The 17,842-nt window shown below is 31.4% G+C and overlaps 2 protein-coding genes across 3 annotated transcripts; both read left to right on the plus strand.

Annotated features, from left to right (window-relative positions):
* On the plus strand, nt 1-11,622 carry LOC130449544 (uncharacterized). Of its 2 annotated transcripts, none has more exons than XM_056787431.1 (8): nt 1-165; nt 1,879-2,024; nt 4,457-4,752; nt 5,403-5,671; nt 7,167-7,507; nt 8,444-8,644; nt 10,446-10,602; nt 10,947-11,622. In XM_056787431.1, exons 1-8 carry the CDS (start codon nt 97-99, stop codon nt 11,493-11,495), a joined length of 2,028 nt encoding a protein of 675 aa, XP_056643409.1. In that variant the 5' UTR covers nt 1-96; the 3' UTR covers nt 11,496-11,622. The 2 variants fall into 2 exon arrangements, with proteins under 2 accessions (XP_056643409.1, XP_056643410.1); XM_056787432.1 differs by lacking the exon at nt 1-165 and adding an exon at nt 1,730-1,799.
* Nucleotides 11,623-15,184: 3,562 nt separating this feature from the next.
* LOC130449543 (uncharacterized) lies at nt 15,185-17,725 on the plus strand. Its single transcript, XM_056787430.1, has 2 exons — nt 15,185-15,591; nt 15,640-17,725. Exons 1-2 carry the CDS (start codon nt 15,506-15,508, stop codon nt 17,711-17,713), a joined length of 2,160 nt encoding a protein of 719 aa, XP_056643408.1. The 5' UTR covers nt 15,185-15,505; the 3' UTR covers nt 17,714-17,725.
* The last annotated feature ends 117 nt before the right edge of the window (nt 17,726-17,842 follow it).

Genomic DNA, 17,842 nt, shown 5'->3' on the forward strand with positions numbered 1-17,842 from the left:
GGAAAGTCAATCACTTGTCAACCCTGATAGAAGTGTAAATATTTTCATTATATCAAGGTGAATTTATTTTTTGGAAAATTTGAGATACATTTCATAATGAACAAAAATAACAAATTATGCATTGATCCTGCCATGTTCACTAAACCGCCTCCAAATTTCAAAACTGTAAGTGTAATTAATAAAGTTTGCATGAATTGAAATATCTAGGTAACAGTTTCATAATATAAATAAAGGTTTATGATCTACTAACAGCTCTAGTTATTACTTTATTTCATGTTTGAAACAACCAGAACTCAATTGAAATTTAATCAATTTTATTGTTAAATATTTATTTTCTATTATTAAGTAATTATCTTGAAGTATCTATTTTCCCTAATAATGTAATAAAGCTAGTATAAACTAAATAGGTTACTCTAGAGAATTGTAAAATCTTTGAAAATAGACTGACATTGAAATTATCTATTAATATATAGACGACCGAATAATTAGTAATACGTTGTAGTAGCTTTTTTTGTATATCAAATAGTACTGACCTAGTTTTGCAATACCTGAAGTAACATATCTAGAGTATAGTTTCATTTATTCTTATATTTATAACATCCAGAAGTGTGACTACTTGAAATTGTTAGCAAAATACTACATACTTCTTGTTTTTATAATTATTGCCATTATTAAGTATGTAAAACCTTGATCACAAGGATCACAACCATTTTTTCTAAAGTAAAATACCAATTCTAACATACAAATATTAGTTTTCATTAAATTGAAATACTTGTTATAAATTATTATTACCTGAAATCATTACTTCAAAATACGATTTTGTGGTGATGTTTCTATAAAATTGCTGGAGTCTTCCATCTTACTCTAATAGTCTTTGAACATATCAGCAGTTATCATATCTTGATTATTGCATTGTAACAAGTATAGTTCTTAAATTTTTTATATAATAATAATACAAATTAACATTGTTTTGAGTAAAATCTATTGTTTCATAGATATTTCTAATGATTACTTTAAATAATATATGGTTGTATATACTAGAGTTCAGTGACATGACATGAATCCTCTTAATCTCATCTGTAGCCCCCCTTTTCATGCCCTTTTTTGCTATAGTACTAGAAAATATTAACAACTTTCAAAGTTTGTACTATAAGAGTTCCCATAAGTGGAATCATTTTTCCATTTCTATATTGTGTGAATAGACCATCACTTAAAAAGTGGGAAGTTTTTACAGAACACAGTTTTGATATTGTTTTGTCAAACATTGGATTCAAATGAGCCCAAAAGCAGGTGGGTCGTGAAATTTGTGAAACTGTATAATAAAATTGATTTTGATCTTTATCATATGAAATTAATATATGCAGCCTAAGTTCTGTTTTGATCTCCCGAAATGGGCTGACTGAATTTCTTCCCCATTTTGTTGATAAAAGACTAAAAGTTATTTGAACTATATTTAATGAATGTGTTATTTTTCAAGATAAATTTAATATTTCCTAATGGACTTACTTTGAAGCGTATCAATAATTTAGGATGAATAATACATATTTTCCAAATCCTTGTTTTTATTTTTAACAAAATTTTCGATTATTACTGTCTTATTCCATTCGAATGTATGCGAAATGATCTCAGGTCTGAATGTATGAAACTGTACAAGTTAGTGACTCATCAGTGATGCATCTCTATTGTCTGAAAAATGATCTGAGCTTATACATGTTTGGAACCATGTAGCAATACTAGAAGTTTGATCACTTTCTAAGCGGTTTTGCAAAATATGAAAATGGATTTAGCACAGAAAAAAGGTTTGATTTCAAATAATAGTCTACAACAGCAGCTATACATAATTCAAAATGAAGTAATCTCTATGGTATTATTTTTTAGGCTAATATGGTGCAACCTTTTAAACCTGATGTGCCACCACCTCCATATACAAAAAACTCATCTCCAGCACTACCTTCTTCCAGCTCAAATGGTGCTTTTTCAGGGAATGAGGATGAAAAAAATTATTATCTTATGATGTTATACAGGTGAGAAAATATTTTATAGATAATTTGCTTGTTTAGATATTATTTAAACCTTCCATCAGTCATGTAGTCATTTATCAGATGTATGGCTAGTGTTTTTTTCTTATATATATATATATATATATATATATATATATATATATATATATATATATATATATATATATATGTTTTATTAGCAAACAAAGATCTACAATATAAGCTAATTGGTTTGAGCTGTTGAGCTCCTATTGGCATAAAGAGGTCTGCTCCAGTGATAAGACCTCTTCAACCATCTTTCAGGCCTACGAGCCAGCTTCTTCTGAGTCTTCTACATGGTTGGGGTTGTGCAAAGAGTGGACGGAGCAGGGAATTGGTGTGCAGTTCTAGTCTAGTCTGTACATTTGCTGAAGCACTGAACTTCTTGTTTGTAATTGTTTCAGGCAATGTTTTGGCTGCGCTGATTTTTCATTATTTCTTTATTTCCTGCCAGGGGTTTTCTTTGGGGCTAGTACTTTGTTCACTCTCATCAACACCAAGGAATACTTCATCGCTAATTGATGACTTGCTTTGCAGATATTGGATATTGTTTGGTTTGTATTGTCCAATATGTGGTTGGTTATTAGGGTACTATGACTTAGAGTTTGCTTTTGTTGATATTGCGGTATTTGTGTGTTTAAATATGGTACACATACACAAGTTTGCATCTGTAAGGGACCTATTTAGCTTGTTTGTCACAAACTATAGAAAATATCATTTAGCCAAAATTTAACAATTGACGGAATGCTTTAAGATCGTTTAGAAGTAGATGTGGATTTAGGCAATATATTCCATCTAAGCCAAGCAAATATGGGATACTAATTTGTGTCAGAGTGACGTAAAAGTATTTTATACTTTAAACATGGAAATATATTGTGGTCAGCAGCCAGAGGGACCATTGAGCTAAAGCGATTCACCTCGATACATGAATTATAATTATTAATTTGAATCATTGAGGTTATCTTACTAATCATGTACCATTGATATAATGCTCCCCTTTTCTTATCAACACTTTTCATCCCATTTTAAATAAATCAAATTTTAACTGTTATTAGACATTTTACATGTGTTTGAATCTCATGCATCTCTAAGTTGAAGCGCAACTAAAGACGTTACGACGTTAATCAAGGGTTAACAAATTTGTTTCAAAAATTGTGGTCTAATGTAAATAAGCAACTTGATTAATACTTTTTATTATATGCTTATTAGGATTTTATAATTATAATTACATTTTATAATGATATTTTAACACTTTAAAGAATTTAATTAGTCAAAAAGAATGAAACAAATCTATATTGCCAAGTCATCTCCTCAATGTCTTCATTAAACTATTTGCAGAAGATGGGAACTGAACTGTGATTTTATTTTAAATATTTAAAAATTTCCATACCAAACAAACAAATTTCACTATTTAAATCTTACCAATTCACAGAATACTTATTCTCAAAGTATTTGTTTTTTTTTTTGTTGAAATACTATAGAGTGAGATAATTCCATATCCTCATCGACTTTTGTTGTTCTATTTAATAACATTTTCTAGTTTAGACCCCAATAATTCTTTGCCTATCGGGCCATTACTGTCACTGGGTCGTTTTTTCACCACCCCTATTAAATTAGAATCAATCCTTATCAGTTATTAAATTTAAGTTCTTTCTTTTAGTTGTTCATACTATGTTTAATGTTTTCCTTGAAATCAAATTCTACGAAATGTATTGATACTTGTTCAAATTCATTTCCTCGAAAAATATTGAACATTCTTTCTTCATTAAAAACAACAATCTATTGTTCTCTATCACATCGTTTTAATGTTTCATTGGCGAATTAAATCAAAGGTGATTACCATTGCAATAATAGTTTTTCGAATTGATTTATTCAAGCTGTGGCAAAAGCACTTTGTTATCTTCACAACAAAAGATAACTAACCTACATTAAAATTATTTTCTAATATGTTATTTTAATGTTAACAATTTCCTGAAAGATGGATTAGTTGATAATTCAGTCAAATTTGTACATTTTTCACCCTTCTTCAGGATGAAGTACTTTTATATATCTTCGTGGTTTTAACATATTACGAGGTTCAATAAAGTGAACTATTTGTTAGTTTATTCTGCGTTCCCCTATAACTTGTCCTGTATATAAATATTTATTGAAAGTTGTACTGACTATTCAAGATTATTCGAGAAAATTAAGTTAGTCATACAAGGAGAAGGGAAATTGAAAATTATTTAGAAAGCCTTCCAAATTCAGACAAGAGGCTCTAACGCAATAAATTGTTGGTTTTAGAAATGCGAAAGTAACTAATAATAACATGTCATGAGTGAATTATTAGAAGAAATGATAAGAAGTAGTTCAAAATAAATATAAATTCATTTATTTGGTAATTTTTGTCAAAAGTGATATTGATGATTTATTTTCAGGTACCATAACTCAACAAATACACCACAGCATTCTCATGGCCAGAACTCTTTTTCATCAACTGACGTTTCCAAATCTTTTCCTTTACCCCCTCCCACTCATTTTTCTCCACGGCAGCCTCCTTTACCAACTGTACCTCCCCCTTTACCAACCGTACCCCCTCCTCAAAATCCGCCTCCTCCCTCAATGTTGTCACCTCCAATTCCAATTGCAATGAACAATTTTCACAACAGGATGTCTCCTTTATATGGCCATTCTTTTTCTAAAGTTCATAACAATTTTAAAAGAAAATTTGATGGTAAGTAAATATTTGATTCATTCATTGAGCATCGAATTTTCAAAAGAAATTTTTAGAGTGATTTTTCCCGGAAAGGCATCGTTAGTGTACTTCTCTTTTATTATCTTTTCCGAAACTCCTTCTTATAGGAAGCTCCTTTGTGTTTCTTTTCTATCAAGTATATTGACGCCCACTGTTTCTGTGAGGTCTAAATTCTGTTATTCTAGCATATTTCGTCAAAATTTAATCTGCACTACCATGTCAACTTTGAATCAATAACCATGAGGAAAAACTTTGATAGTTGCTTCGTTATCGAATTGAATCACATTTCTGATAATTTTTATGTATCTGCATTTCCCTGAATTTTTCTATATATCTATAGATAACATAAGAAATCCTTTACAAAGGTCCAACATTTGGGTTAGCATTGTATTCAAACTAATTATTTATGTAACTTTCTCCAAAAATTTAGCCATAATTGTGTTTGAAGTTGGAAAATAGCAAAATTTTCAAATTAATAAGCAATAAGGTTAGGTTATGACTGAGTATTGAGTAAAATATTTTTGAAATATATAAATATTTGGGAAATTAATTTTTCCTTGAGTTAAGATTCTAAATTAAGCTTAGATGGTTGTCTTGAAGTTATACTTATTATATAAAATATGTTATAGGTAACGATGCTCAAAAAAAACTACAAAAGAAAAAGAAGAAACCTTTGTCTCAAGTAGTACCTCAAAGAAGAGATTGGACTATGGAAGAAGCCAAGAGAGCATTAGAAGTAGAAAAAGACTGCAATAAAAGATCAAAAAGACAAGGTTTAATAATTAAATTTCCAGATTTAGAATTGAACAGGGATATAGTTTCAAATTTTCACACTAGCATTGAATCAGTACATTTTCAACAACCGTCTACTGCCAGATATTGCTTTGTTACGTTAACAGTAAGTTCATTTTAATTGATCTAGATATATTTTCCATTATGAATACAAACAATCAGCAAACAAACGAGTATGGTCCCAGAAGTACCAGGCCTGACCTAGAGATGGCGGTAGTTGCTTGAAAAATACCACTGTATCACAAAGTACCACAATCTATTCAACATATGTTTCAAGTTTAAAGATGTCAAGTTGTTTACCAACCTTTTTAAGGTACGCCGTTACCATTCTTGCCATGAGCGGTCGAGAATTATCTTGCATTAGCAGCCATACAGTCAACATACCATTCTCCAGCTCTTTTGTACACCTTATTTCTGCCATCGTTGCCATACCGGCATATTCTACACTCATCCGTGAACAATACATTTTTCCAGTCGTCTAATTCATGTGTTCACGAGCAAAATGAAATCATTGAGCTTGTTGAAGGCCGCTTTGGCACACCCTTTACTTGTGCCTACGTCAATTCTATGGGACTTAACGCAGTGTGATATGACGATTTTGTTAAATGACTTCTCATTTAATGTAAGCAAGAAAAATGCGATATTTTTCTAGGGTGTAACTGTCATTGATGCCTCAATCTTGTTCGTTTTTATTTGAATACTAATTAGACACTATCGACAAAGAAAATTTTGCTATAACTGTGAGATATCATGAATCTTCCATTTTCTTGAGGCTGCTTGTATAGCTTTTCATGGAAGTTATCTTCCCTATGATTTGATCCTGTCATATAAACTACCGGTTAAAAGTTTTTGCCCGCCCTACAGAACATATATAAGAATATACTAATAATGAAACTACAGTTTGTAATTGTTACATGTTTGAATGAAGTACGGCTATCCATTTAGGAACGCGGACCACGACATTCACTTACCTACTCCACGTTCAGAGCTCAATATTTTACAATGCAAAAAAAAATGCACAATCACTTGCCAATTGAAATCAAATCGATATCATCTTTTCCCGAATTCCGCAATAATTTGACGGTATATTTACTGGAAAGTGCCTTCTACTGTGTAAACAACTTCTATTCTAATAATAATATTTAATTCCGGGCATGCTGCATACTGTTTTAATTTTGCTATGGACTTATATACTAATTATCACCTACCTATAATTTTGTTACTCATTCTGGTTTTCTTCTGTATATTGAAATTTTATTTTATCTTTATTTAGTTATTTTTTGATCGTTTTGTAGTTTTTACGAGCTTTTGTCTACAAATTGTAACAATTTCTTGACGATAAAGTATTTCTTTTTCTCCCTCTCTCTTTCTCTCAATTATCTAATGGGGGCCGTATTCATCCTGATCAACAAGTCTGTTATACTTTGGTTTTTCATGTTTACTTATCTGTTTCTTATCAAAGAAATCAGAACACTAGTTATTGGTAACAAACATTCTTAAATTTTTAAACACTAAAATACATGAAGGTGAACTACTTGTGCTCCTGCTGATGGATGATATACGATTTCCTTTAATAGTTATTTGATAAAATCAATTTTCAGGAATCGGCCGATCCAGAAACGGTGATTAATCAATTAAATAAAATCCCTTTCGGACTTGGATACTTATCAGCCGAATTCAAAAAAGACAGAGAAGACGAACAGAATATTAAACCATCTGATATTGACCCTCTCACATTGTACGTAGGAAATTTAGCACAAGAAGTTACAAAAGATGATATGGAAAAGAAGTATCCCAAAAGGAAACGAATAGATATCGGTTATGCAAAAAAGATGAAGTATACACGATACGCTTTTGTATCGTTTCATACTGTAGATGATGCTATTGAGGCATTTCAGAATACTCATTCATCACAAATGTATTCTAAAAGTCTCATTGTTAGGTAAATATATTTAAATTTTATTTCCCGTGCCTTCCAAATAATACAAAATCACTTTACTTAACTTTCAAACATTGTTAGTCTGTTAATTCCGATGAGATTTTCATGTTTTAATTTAAAAAAACTCAGACCGACACTATTTATGGTGTCACAGAGTTTTAATTGACAAAAATAGATTTTAAAAATAAACGAATCGGAACATGTGAAGTAAAAAAATGTAAGTGAAGATGTCAGCATTAAATGTCACAAGCAGGGCCACCAACCACAGACAGCCGCTTCAAAAATAACTGACCGTTGACCGTTATTATTATCGTATTTGGTTAGTTAATTCTATTTAGAGTGGCTTCTGATTTGAACATGCAGAATGGAGTAACAAAATCAGGGCAGCCTAAACATTATATATGTTTAGGCCGCCCTGAGCTTGATATATATCACATGTCCGTACCAGAGCAATTGTCTGTATTTTCTCTGAAGTCATGTATTCTAGACCTGTTCTTCGTCGTATACCTTGATTCCATATATGCACTATTCAGCCTCTTTGTTTCCTGTCTATCTGTTAGTTGCTAGCACGCTAATCGAATTGTCATGAAATTTTACAATTGTCTTTTGAAAGTTGGTACTTCATAAACGTCATAATGGCAGCGCTATCTGTGTGTCAGTCACACGATATATTCAGTGATGTAATACATATATAGGAAGTAATCCAATGTTCTATTCTCTTTTTATTTACTACCACTACACCAACATTCAGAGCCAACAGTGTAATCGTGGTGGTAATCAGTATGTTGAATATCAGTGACTTTTCAGAAATTGCAGACTAATGATAAGGGTTGTTTTAAAATCTATAAATATTGATAAGTTTTAATGCATTATTTTCTGTTGTAATTACATTTTAGATGATTCATAATGAATTTTTGTTGATTCGCTATGTCTTTTTAGATTTAGACGTCTTCACGGCACAGTTGGAATGCCTGGTGAACCAAAACAAGCGAGTCAACGATTTGAAGTGGGAAACAGTTATAGTACTGTGGAAAACTGTAATTTCACTCCCGATGTTCCTGAAAGTGATAGAGAATGCAGTCAGTGGGATATAGATATATCTAATTGGGCACCAGATAACCAAGAAACGAAATATAAAAGGTAACAAGGTTCTAAATATTTATCAAACACCTAAAGATAGTAACAATCCTTTTCAAAACTCTGAAGAAAAAAAGAGTGATGATATAGTGTTAGAAGAATATTCAATACCTCACTATCAACATAACTTCGTTTTTGGATTGAATGAGTTGCACAACTTAAGAGGTTTTGGAAGACATAAAAAGTTATAGTTCCAACTGATCGAATAGGTATTTATGTATGTAGACAGCAAAAAGAAGAAGTCTAAATGATTCTTATTATTCAGGCGAGGAAAATCTTAGGCAATTCCACATTACGATGAGGTTTATACTATTATACTCTGTATTTTTTTTACTAACCAAAGCGACAAGAATTTTTTGGTTAAAATGTTAATATTTAACCCTCAACTGGTATCGTGGTTTTACAGAAACGTAATTGATATCCTGGGGTGTATTAAAACAAGATTAGAAAACTATTTTTATTTATCTTTATTCAAACTTTATTAAAAATAGCTGTTTACAAGAAAAAAATTCAACATAAGACTTAAATTTAAAAATGAATTTAAACAGTAACCACCACGGCAAATTTGACTTTAAAAAATGTAAGAATTATAATGATCCAAGAACAAAATAAAAGAATATTCAAGGTGCATTCCAATTTGATACCATTACAGTATGATTTCGTTACTGCATCCTATAACAAAAAAATTCCTATTGATAAATAAATAAAAATTTTGACATGACATTTTCATTGAACATTGAACTCTCCGTCGCAATCCTGACATACACGTTTCTTATTTGAATGGTCTCTACAAACTGCTGCTTGACAGAAGTTACATCTTCTCTGTGCAGTTAAAAAAAGTATGTCAAATAAGGATAGAAGCCAAGACAATTTTGAATTTTTTGTTGTGCAGGTGTTATGCATCATGATAAGCTGCTAATTTGATATATTGTGAAGATAGCGTGGTTCATTGAACCTTGGGCGCCAATATTTAAAAAAGCGCCAACTTGTATAACGTCGCTATTCTCTGTACAGTGCCGACGTAGCCATTTGATCGGAAATGCCATTCAAAGGATGCAGTTTGATCACAAAATTAATGTGACGAATTTACTGAAAGCAACTCCAAAAACTGACCTTATGATGTGCAAACACCTCTGAAAATGTGTTATTCAATTAAATGGGGATTGCTATAAAGTATGACACCAACCTAAAGAATAATATTAATGAGGAGATATGAAGTAAAGGTTCAATATTTATTGGAAAAACCTCTGAAATTTGGCACTATGTTAAGAAATGGGTATAAACATAACATATACAATTTCGACAATAGGATATTTTCATTTTTTAATAAGTATTTATTTTTTTGTTTATTTTATAAGTTCTTGTTATGAAATAAAGTCAGAAAGTAAAATATTTAATTAAAAGTGAAAAGAAAATATCTAAACATTTAATTGAAAATCGCAAAAGTTTCCAATTTTCAACTACATAAGAAAACGATTCTTATTGGTCTTTAGTTGTGACGTCATAGGTTTAATAAAAACATTGAGCAGTTGTCTGCTGCTACGTTAAAAATGAAAAGCATATTTAACCTAATTAATGTTCAGTGTTTATTTTATACCTATGATGTCACGCAATATGGCGACCTTACTAAAATGTTTAAACTACCTATAAAATTTTTGAATTTTCAATATATTTATTCTCTATAAATATTGATCAAAGAATTAGAAAAAATATATATAATAAAAGTTTTAATTGAACTATCCAAAAATATTTTGTTCTGAAACCATGCAAGTACCCTATATCAAATTATTTTATTTGCTAATAGGTCAAATACTCCTACATCTGAAGACGATGAAAATGAGGAACTGGATATAAAACCGACTCAATTAACGACGAGATTCAGGCCGGGATCACTAGAAGTTGCATTTTCTCTCCATAAGCCTAGACAGATTAAAGAAGAGAAAATCGGCGACGAACTTGAAGTGAGTATTCCATTATTTTTACTGGATTTTGATATTTCGTTCGTCATTGCTCTTCCTGGACAAACAAAAATTCCCAAACCGAGTTTTCGCAGTTTTCCAATAGCAGGAAATTCCAAAGTTCTTGCTGAAAGTTAAATTGGGGAAAACTGAGAACTTTTGACAATAATGTTTTCGATATATTTAAGAAAAAAAATAGTTGATTTTTTTAATCAGTCTGTTATTAATAGTATATTAAATAATATGTTCCACCTCTTCTATATTCACTTCTACTAGCAATTGGAACATTAGCTAGGAGCTTCTAAACTGATGATTTTATATATCAATAGATTTGTTTTTTTTTCCAGAATGTTCAGAACTGTACTAATAATCTCAATGAAAATTATACCAATGAAGATGATGGTAACACCGATAAAATATTGCAGCCTCAATCTTCAAACAGTGATTATAATGAAATGGAAGTGAAAAATGTACCTGTTGAACCAGAACAAAAAGCACCATTAGTCACCATTAAAAAAGAAAAGTGTAATAACTCCACCATATCAACCTATGATGATTTGAGGAAAATAAATAATCAAATTAGATCTGGCATATTACCGATTACTTTATATAATAATAAATCACCCAAATGTGTAGAAATTAAACAAGAAAGATATAATGTTAAAAAAGAGAATGAAGAAGAAAATAATTTGGGTTTTGAAAAAGAGATTCTTTCATGTAACAGTAAAGATTCGAATCAACAAAGTGTTGATAAAAGCAATAGTGATAGTAGATCCGAAATTGAAACAAACAATTCAACTGCGGATGATACAAATGATGACTGTTTTGGTTGGATGAATATAGATTATGCATCAACTGTTATTAAAACTGAAATTATTGATAACGATCAGAGATAGAACCAAATACGAAAATCGGTTTTATATTATATTTTAATAGGGTTTTATCCTATATTATTACTTAATAAATTAATTAACTTATAGATTGTGTTTTTCGTAATATAAATATATTTAGATTTTCGTGGGATCGATTTTCATTTTCTAGTTCTGTTTGTTATTATCTATGTGGAAATATAGTGGTGCTAGAGATAGTGGAAAAAGTCTTGAGCTACGACTTTGAACGATGCACAGAGTTATTTAAGTGAGGTCTGAAAAAGTACGTTTAATGGTACCATGAAATCGGTTTGCATCTAATAGCCGAAGAAAAGTTAATTAAAAATTACATTGTTATTTTATTTAAAAATAGAATTCAAATCATTGCACTGAAAACCTGGCCAAAAGTTCAAATTTTCAAGAGTTCTCGAATCCCACAAAAGTGTCATTGTTCAGAGACGTAAAGTACAAACTGTTTGGGATTGCCTAGAAAAATTAAACGAACTAGGCCAGAAATGGATTCCGGAGCGAAGGGAAATGAAATAGCTGATAAACTCGCTAAAATAAGAGCAAACTAGCCCTTCGTGTGACCCGAACCCTTCTGTGTTATTGCTACAAAACAATGGGAAAAGCACTGGAAAAGAAGGTAGATAGGAGCAAAACAATTATTGCGACAACATGAGATAGGCAAATGCTCTTCTGGGAAACTATAACCAGAGTAGATCTGCTGAATCTCTCAACCTAAATAAGAACAATCTACGAATACTAACAGGAGTCCTATTAGGGCACTGTCGCCTCAATAAACATCCAAAGACCTAACCTCTATCCACATTCTCTCGAAGTGTGAAACACTAAGAAACTAAACCTGGAAGCGCTTGAAATAGAAGACAAATATCTCTGGCAATTACAGCCATCCCACATTCTAGACTTTTTAAAAGGAGTGGGATTGATGGATCAGGTGTAAACACTGGGTTCTCTAGAATCGCAGCAAGAAAAGGGCTCACAATAGATCCTTTGGATCGTAGTGAACACGATACTCCAAAATCCATACATACATCATCTGTGTTTCGCATTTTTGAAAATGTGGTAAATTGCTAATAGAATGGAAACAAGATTTTTGGAGCAAAAGACGCTGCTTGGCTTTATGAACTGTTTCCATTACCTTCTGCCTATTTGCCTGATGAGACACCATCAACATATCACATAAGACGACACGAAGTAAGTCTGTAGAGAAAGAATTAAAAGAAGACAAATCAAATTTATTAGGGAAGAATTGGGCGCATCGGAGTTGGCTTACGCAGTTCAAATGGGTTTGTGAAGATAAGGAAAATTGGATGCGTCAACACACAAGTAATGAATACTACTCCCACAAGTACCTTCAAGGTAAGTGAAGCTTGGAAGAATCGAGATAAAAATGGCTTATACACCAGATAAAGCATTGGAGCTCTTTGTTGCTGCAAAACTGACAAAAAGTCGCTACCAAAAAATAAGAATAGAAGTGAAGTCGAAAAACGCAGATATATATCCCATTTATAACAATATCCTTGGTAGTATGTGCCAGTTACAATGCATAAAAAATTATTTAATTATTCTTTTGGAATATATAAGGAGTTTGTATAGCACAGTTTAGTTAAACTCCAAAATTTTATCAAGTGAACACGTGTATCAGTGGAGTGCAATGAAACCGAGCTCAGGTAGTCAGGTAAGATTCTAATAAAACTTTCTCCTTTTGCAGGTAGCTGTGCTAAGACGTAGCCTTCAATATATTATGAATAATAATACTTTCACATGATATAATTGTATTTGTTAACACAAATTTGATTGTGCGGAGATTACTTCTCTTCTCAGTAGGGCTTAATCTTTTGTTTTTAGGTACTTTCAGGTATTTCTGGTGAAGATAGGGAAACCAAAACAAAGAACCGGCATGGATCTTGAAAACTCTAGAAAAAGGAAGAAACCCTATGATAGAGCAACGTCGGCCAATAGAATGAAGAAAAACTTTGAAGCGATAATAAGGAAACAGTAGTCTCAGAGAGAGATTTTTAAACAAAACGAGGATTTAATTAATATTAATAAAACAATAGATACCATCCAAAGATTGGCAAATAATACGTCGAATCTTATGCAGAGATTGGAAACGAAGAATAAAAGTGAAAGCCCGAAAAATCAATCGACGGAAGCCAGAGTTTCCGAAGAAAAACAAATGGAAGACTGCCCCTTGGAAGGAGAATATAGAGAAGTGAACAACAAAAAAAGAGGAAGAAAGCTGAGAGGAAATCCTCTGAACAAAGAGAACAAGGAATTAAGGAGAAAAGAAAAAACAATTGAAACTGGAAGAAAGACTACCTTCAATAATATTAAAGTCACCAATACGGAAGCAGCTAGTGCAGAGGAGAATCGATGCCCAGTGTTGAATGGAAATCCACATTATGAAAATAACAACAGCAACAAAAGAGGATTTCAACAAAATGAAGATGCTCCTGAGTGGTTATGAAGAGAATGACTGGTATACGTACCTACTCAAGGAAGAGAAGGAAAGGAAGCTAGTCGTCAAAGGACTAACACTAAAAAAAAGTATGCAAACTGACGAGCACCTAGCAAATTACAGATGGTGCCCAAAAGCACAAAGACGACTGAAGCTAGCCACGAACACCACTCAGGCAGGAGGCGGATACGCATTAGCTATTAAGAAAACGCCAACCCCACCAGGACAAGGACTCTCGAGCTACTGAGTGTGCTTCAGGACATGCAGACACTCATTGCCCAACAGGTAAAGTAAAACGAAGGACAGCAGGATTACTAGGTAATAAAAAAAACTCAAAAAAAAACAAAACAAATTTTTTTCTAAAATCCTAGGTTTACTGAGACAACCGCGAGAGGACACCCTCGGCACGGTAATTTTGCACTTCATAAGAAAGTGCCAAGTGCCGAGTTACATATATATATATATATATATATATATATATATATATATATATATATATATACATATATATATATATACAAAAAGATAAGACCCAGAATCTTCCAAAAAAATCAAGGAAGAGAGAAATTATCAAGATAAGTGATGAGTGAATTATTATAAGTTAGTTAAGTGTGTGAATAGTGTTTAAATAAATTGAGAACGTAAGAAACACTGTTTATTAATTCAAACCACGAATAGAAATCGTATAAATAAATAAGAAAAACATTACATGGCGCGAGTGTAGAAGTTTATAAATTGACTTTTATTAAATAGATACATATCAATTTCTAAAAACAATAATCTTGTTATTGATACGCGCATTAGAGTGTGTCACTGAAGTGTTGGTGTAGTGGTAGTAAACAGTGTCCCTTTGATCGGTCAGGAGGTGTGGGGACCGATACAGAATATATCTTCAGGTACTTTCACATATGTAATGCGTCTATATGTACAGTTTCTATAAGTGGAAGGTATTCCGACTAAGCTTTTCCCATAAGAACTGTCGATGTAGGAGTATTACATATATGGATACCTTATATATCTTGTATAGGTACCACATATTCTGTGTCGGTCCGTAAACCGTGAACAAAACTTACCTAAAATGTTTCCGATTTTTTCTTCTTTTTTGTTGTCACTCAAACTGTACGTCTACACAACTAACAATTTTTTTGTCTTTATCCACCACCACACCACATACAAACAAAAAGGTGCTTGTTTCTTGTAGAAATAATTAAAATATAATTATAAAGAATATAATTGAACAAACACAAATAACGACAATATGAGTTAATTTCTAATGTATTCAGTTGAATGCATACAAATGTACTTAAATTAGTACATATCTTTTCTATTCAATAGATTAATCTTATAGTCTTACATGTAAAAACGTGCTATAAAGTGCTTTATAGTTAAGTAGATTTTCTAATCGATTCTATTAAAAAATTCTACAATCAATCGATTATAAATGACATATGACGGCTATGATATAAAAAAGAAGATTACATTATTACTTTATAATTTTAAAAATTTGAGGTTCTTTACTTAATATTCTTATGTTTCATTTAATTTGTGTAATATGATTCTTACTAAAAGTTATAAATATTTTTTGAAGAGGTCAATTTTTGTACAGTCGTACCGTTATAATCATGGATATATCATTCTGTGAGTACAAAAATTTGAGTTAGATTATTTGAATAACCTATTTAATAGTGTTCCAGAAATTGGAGAAGATGCAGATAAAGATGTTAGTCTAAAACCAAATCAAAGTTTACCTGAATTCAATAATATTACGATTGAAAATTGTATAGCAGCAATATCTAAACAAAGTTTAGAATTTGAAGCGGGAATTAAAAACCTAGAAAATGATTTGAAACAAAACCCTTCAAAAGATATATTTAAACAAGTTTTTTCACCATTGGAGGTCTTAGGCGGATCTTTAGATAAAACATGGGGCTTATCTAAAACATTATATTTGGGAAATAGTTCATTAATGCCTACTTCAAGTTATATGACTATACACGAACGTGCTAGAAAAGCAAGAGCATCAAAATATAATAGCTCAGTGATATATAATGCAGTAAAAGAAGCTTTAAGTATAAATGACAAAAGAACTAATGAAGAATCCAGAATATTACAAAAATTTGCTACTGAGGGTCTATTAAATGGTCTAGAACTAGACTCCAGTAACAAAATTCTATTAATTGAATATCTTAATAAATTATCAAAAGAAAAGACTCTATTCAGTCAAAAAACTGAGGTTTCTACTAAGAGATTTTATCAAACCATAACTGATCCTTCAATTGTAAAAGATTTTCCAAAACAAACTTTAAAATTACTCTCTTCTGATCCTAACGTTCCTGAAAAAGGTCCATGGAAATTCACACTTCAGCCCTGTAGTTACGTACCTGCTATGGAATATTGCTCAGATAGAGAAGTACGATGGAACTTATGGCAAGCATTTGTTAGTAGAGGAACTAAAATGGGAGATAGTGAATTGACCACAAGTTTGCACATAGAAGAAATCCGTAGTTTAAGAAGAGATTTGGCCAAATTGTTAGGTTTTGAAACGTTCGCAGATATGTCTATGCAAACCAAAATGGCAAAGAACATTTCAGAAATCAGAAGTGTTTTATTAACATTAAGAGAAGATGCAAAACATCGCCAAGATATGGAAGTCCAACAATTATATCAATTTGCTGTAGAAAATGGGCATTCTGACTCTTGCCTTGAATTATGGGATGTACCATATTGGAGAAAAAAGCAAAAACAATATTTGTATAAATATGATGAATATGATTATAAGCCATTTTTTCCATTAAAAAATGTGCTGAATGGATTATTTGAGTTATGCCATAAGCTGTTTGGTATACAAATTAAAAAAAGAAATAATATCACTGGTTGGCATAAGGATGTACATTTTTATGATGTATTTGAAGTACACAGTAGTGCTCCTGTTGCAGGTTTCTACTTCGATCCATATGATAGAGGACAACAAAAATTAAAAATAGAAAATAATGGTTGGATGGTAGCAATACAAAACAAAAGTCAAATTACTAATACGATTCCATTAGCTTCTTTAATATTCAATTTTGATCCACCTGTTGGAAACAGTGACTCATATTTAAATTTCAAAGAAGTGAAGTCTTTATTCTTCAAGTTCGGAAATAACTTACAGCACTTATTAACCCGTACGAATTATTCTGAAGTAGCTGGATTATCTAATGTTGAATGGGATGCAGTGGATATATGTGGCTACGTTCTTAGTTATTGGTTGAATGATCAAAGTTTGATAAACAATTTATCTTGTCATAAGGAAAGCGGAGAAAAATTACCTAATGAAATGTTTGACGCATTAGTCCTTTCAGAACGACATATGTCTAGTTTAGATTTATGTCATGATTTATATTTATCTTCTTTAGATTTAGAATTGCATACTTCTAAGGAGTTTTGGTCAGATATTGTTAAAGAGCTATGGCCTCAGTATAGAAGTTTCAAACTTCATAAGTTAGATGTTCATCCATGCTCTTTCACTCAAATATTTAGTGAAGAATGGGGTGCAGCATATTATTGTAGAACTTGGTCCAAAATGTTGGCAGCAGACATATATAGTGCATTTGATGAGGTTAAAGACAATGAAATGAAAATTGTAGATGTAGGTAATAGATTTCGTGATTTGTTTTTAGCTTTAGGTGGAAGTGTTCATCCAAGTCAAATTTTTAGAGAATTTCGTGGAAGGGACCCTTCACCAAAAGCTTTATTGAGTACTTTGAGTTCACAAAAATAAATGTTGTAAAAATATCGACTTATTATTTAGTAGTAGTTATTATCAAAAATATTAAAATGCAATCTGTTTCAACCATACACAAAAGAAATTTAAAGTTACAAGATAAAGTGATAAATTTTGTTCAAATTA

This window comes from Diorhabda sublineata, chromosome 10 (genome assembly GCF_026230105.1).
Source record: "Diorhabda sublineata isolate icDioSubl1.1 chromosome 10, icDioSubl1.1, whole genome shotgun sequence".
In the NCBI taxonomy this organism is placed as follows: Eukaryota; Metazoa; Arthropoda; class Insecta; order Coleoptera; family Chrysomelidae; genus Diorhabda; species Diorhabda sublineata.

Bases quoted from the DNA above. Each gene is read 5' to 3' on its own strand.
- LOC130449544 (XM_056787431.1), top strand. From the start codon at position 97: ATGAACAAAAATAACAAATTATGCATTGATCCTGCCATGTTCACTAAA. The intron at 4,753-5,402 runs GTAAGTAAATAT...AATATGTTATAG, and splicing joins TTTTAAAAGAAAATTTGATG to GTAACGATGCTCAAAAAAAA. The intron at 8,645-10,445 runs GTAACAAGGTTC...ATTTGCTAATAG, and splicing joins CAAGAAACGAAATATAAAAG to GTCAAATACTCCTACATCTG.
- LOC130449543 (XM_056787430.1), top strand. From the start codon at position 15,506: ATGATTCTTACTAAAAGTTATAAATATTTTTTGAAGAGGTCAATTTTT. The intron at 15,592-15,639 runs GTGAGTACAAAA...CCTATTTAATAG, and splicing joins AATCATGGATATATCATTCT to TGTTCCAGAAATTGGAGAAG.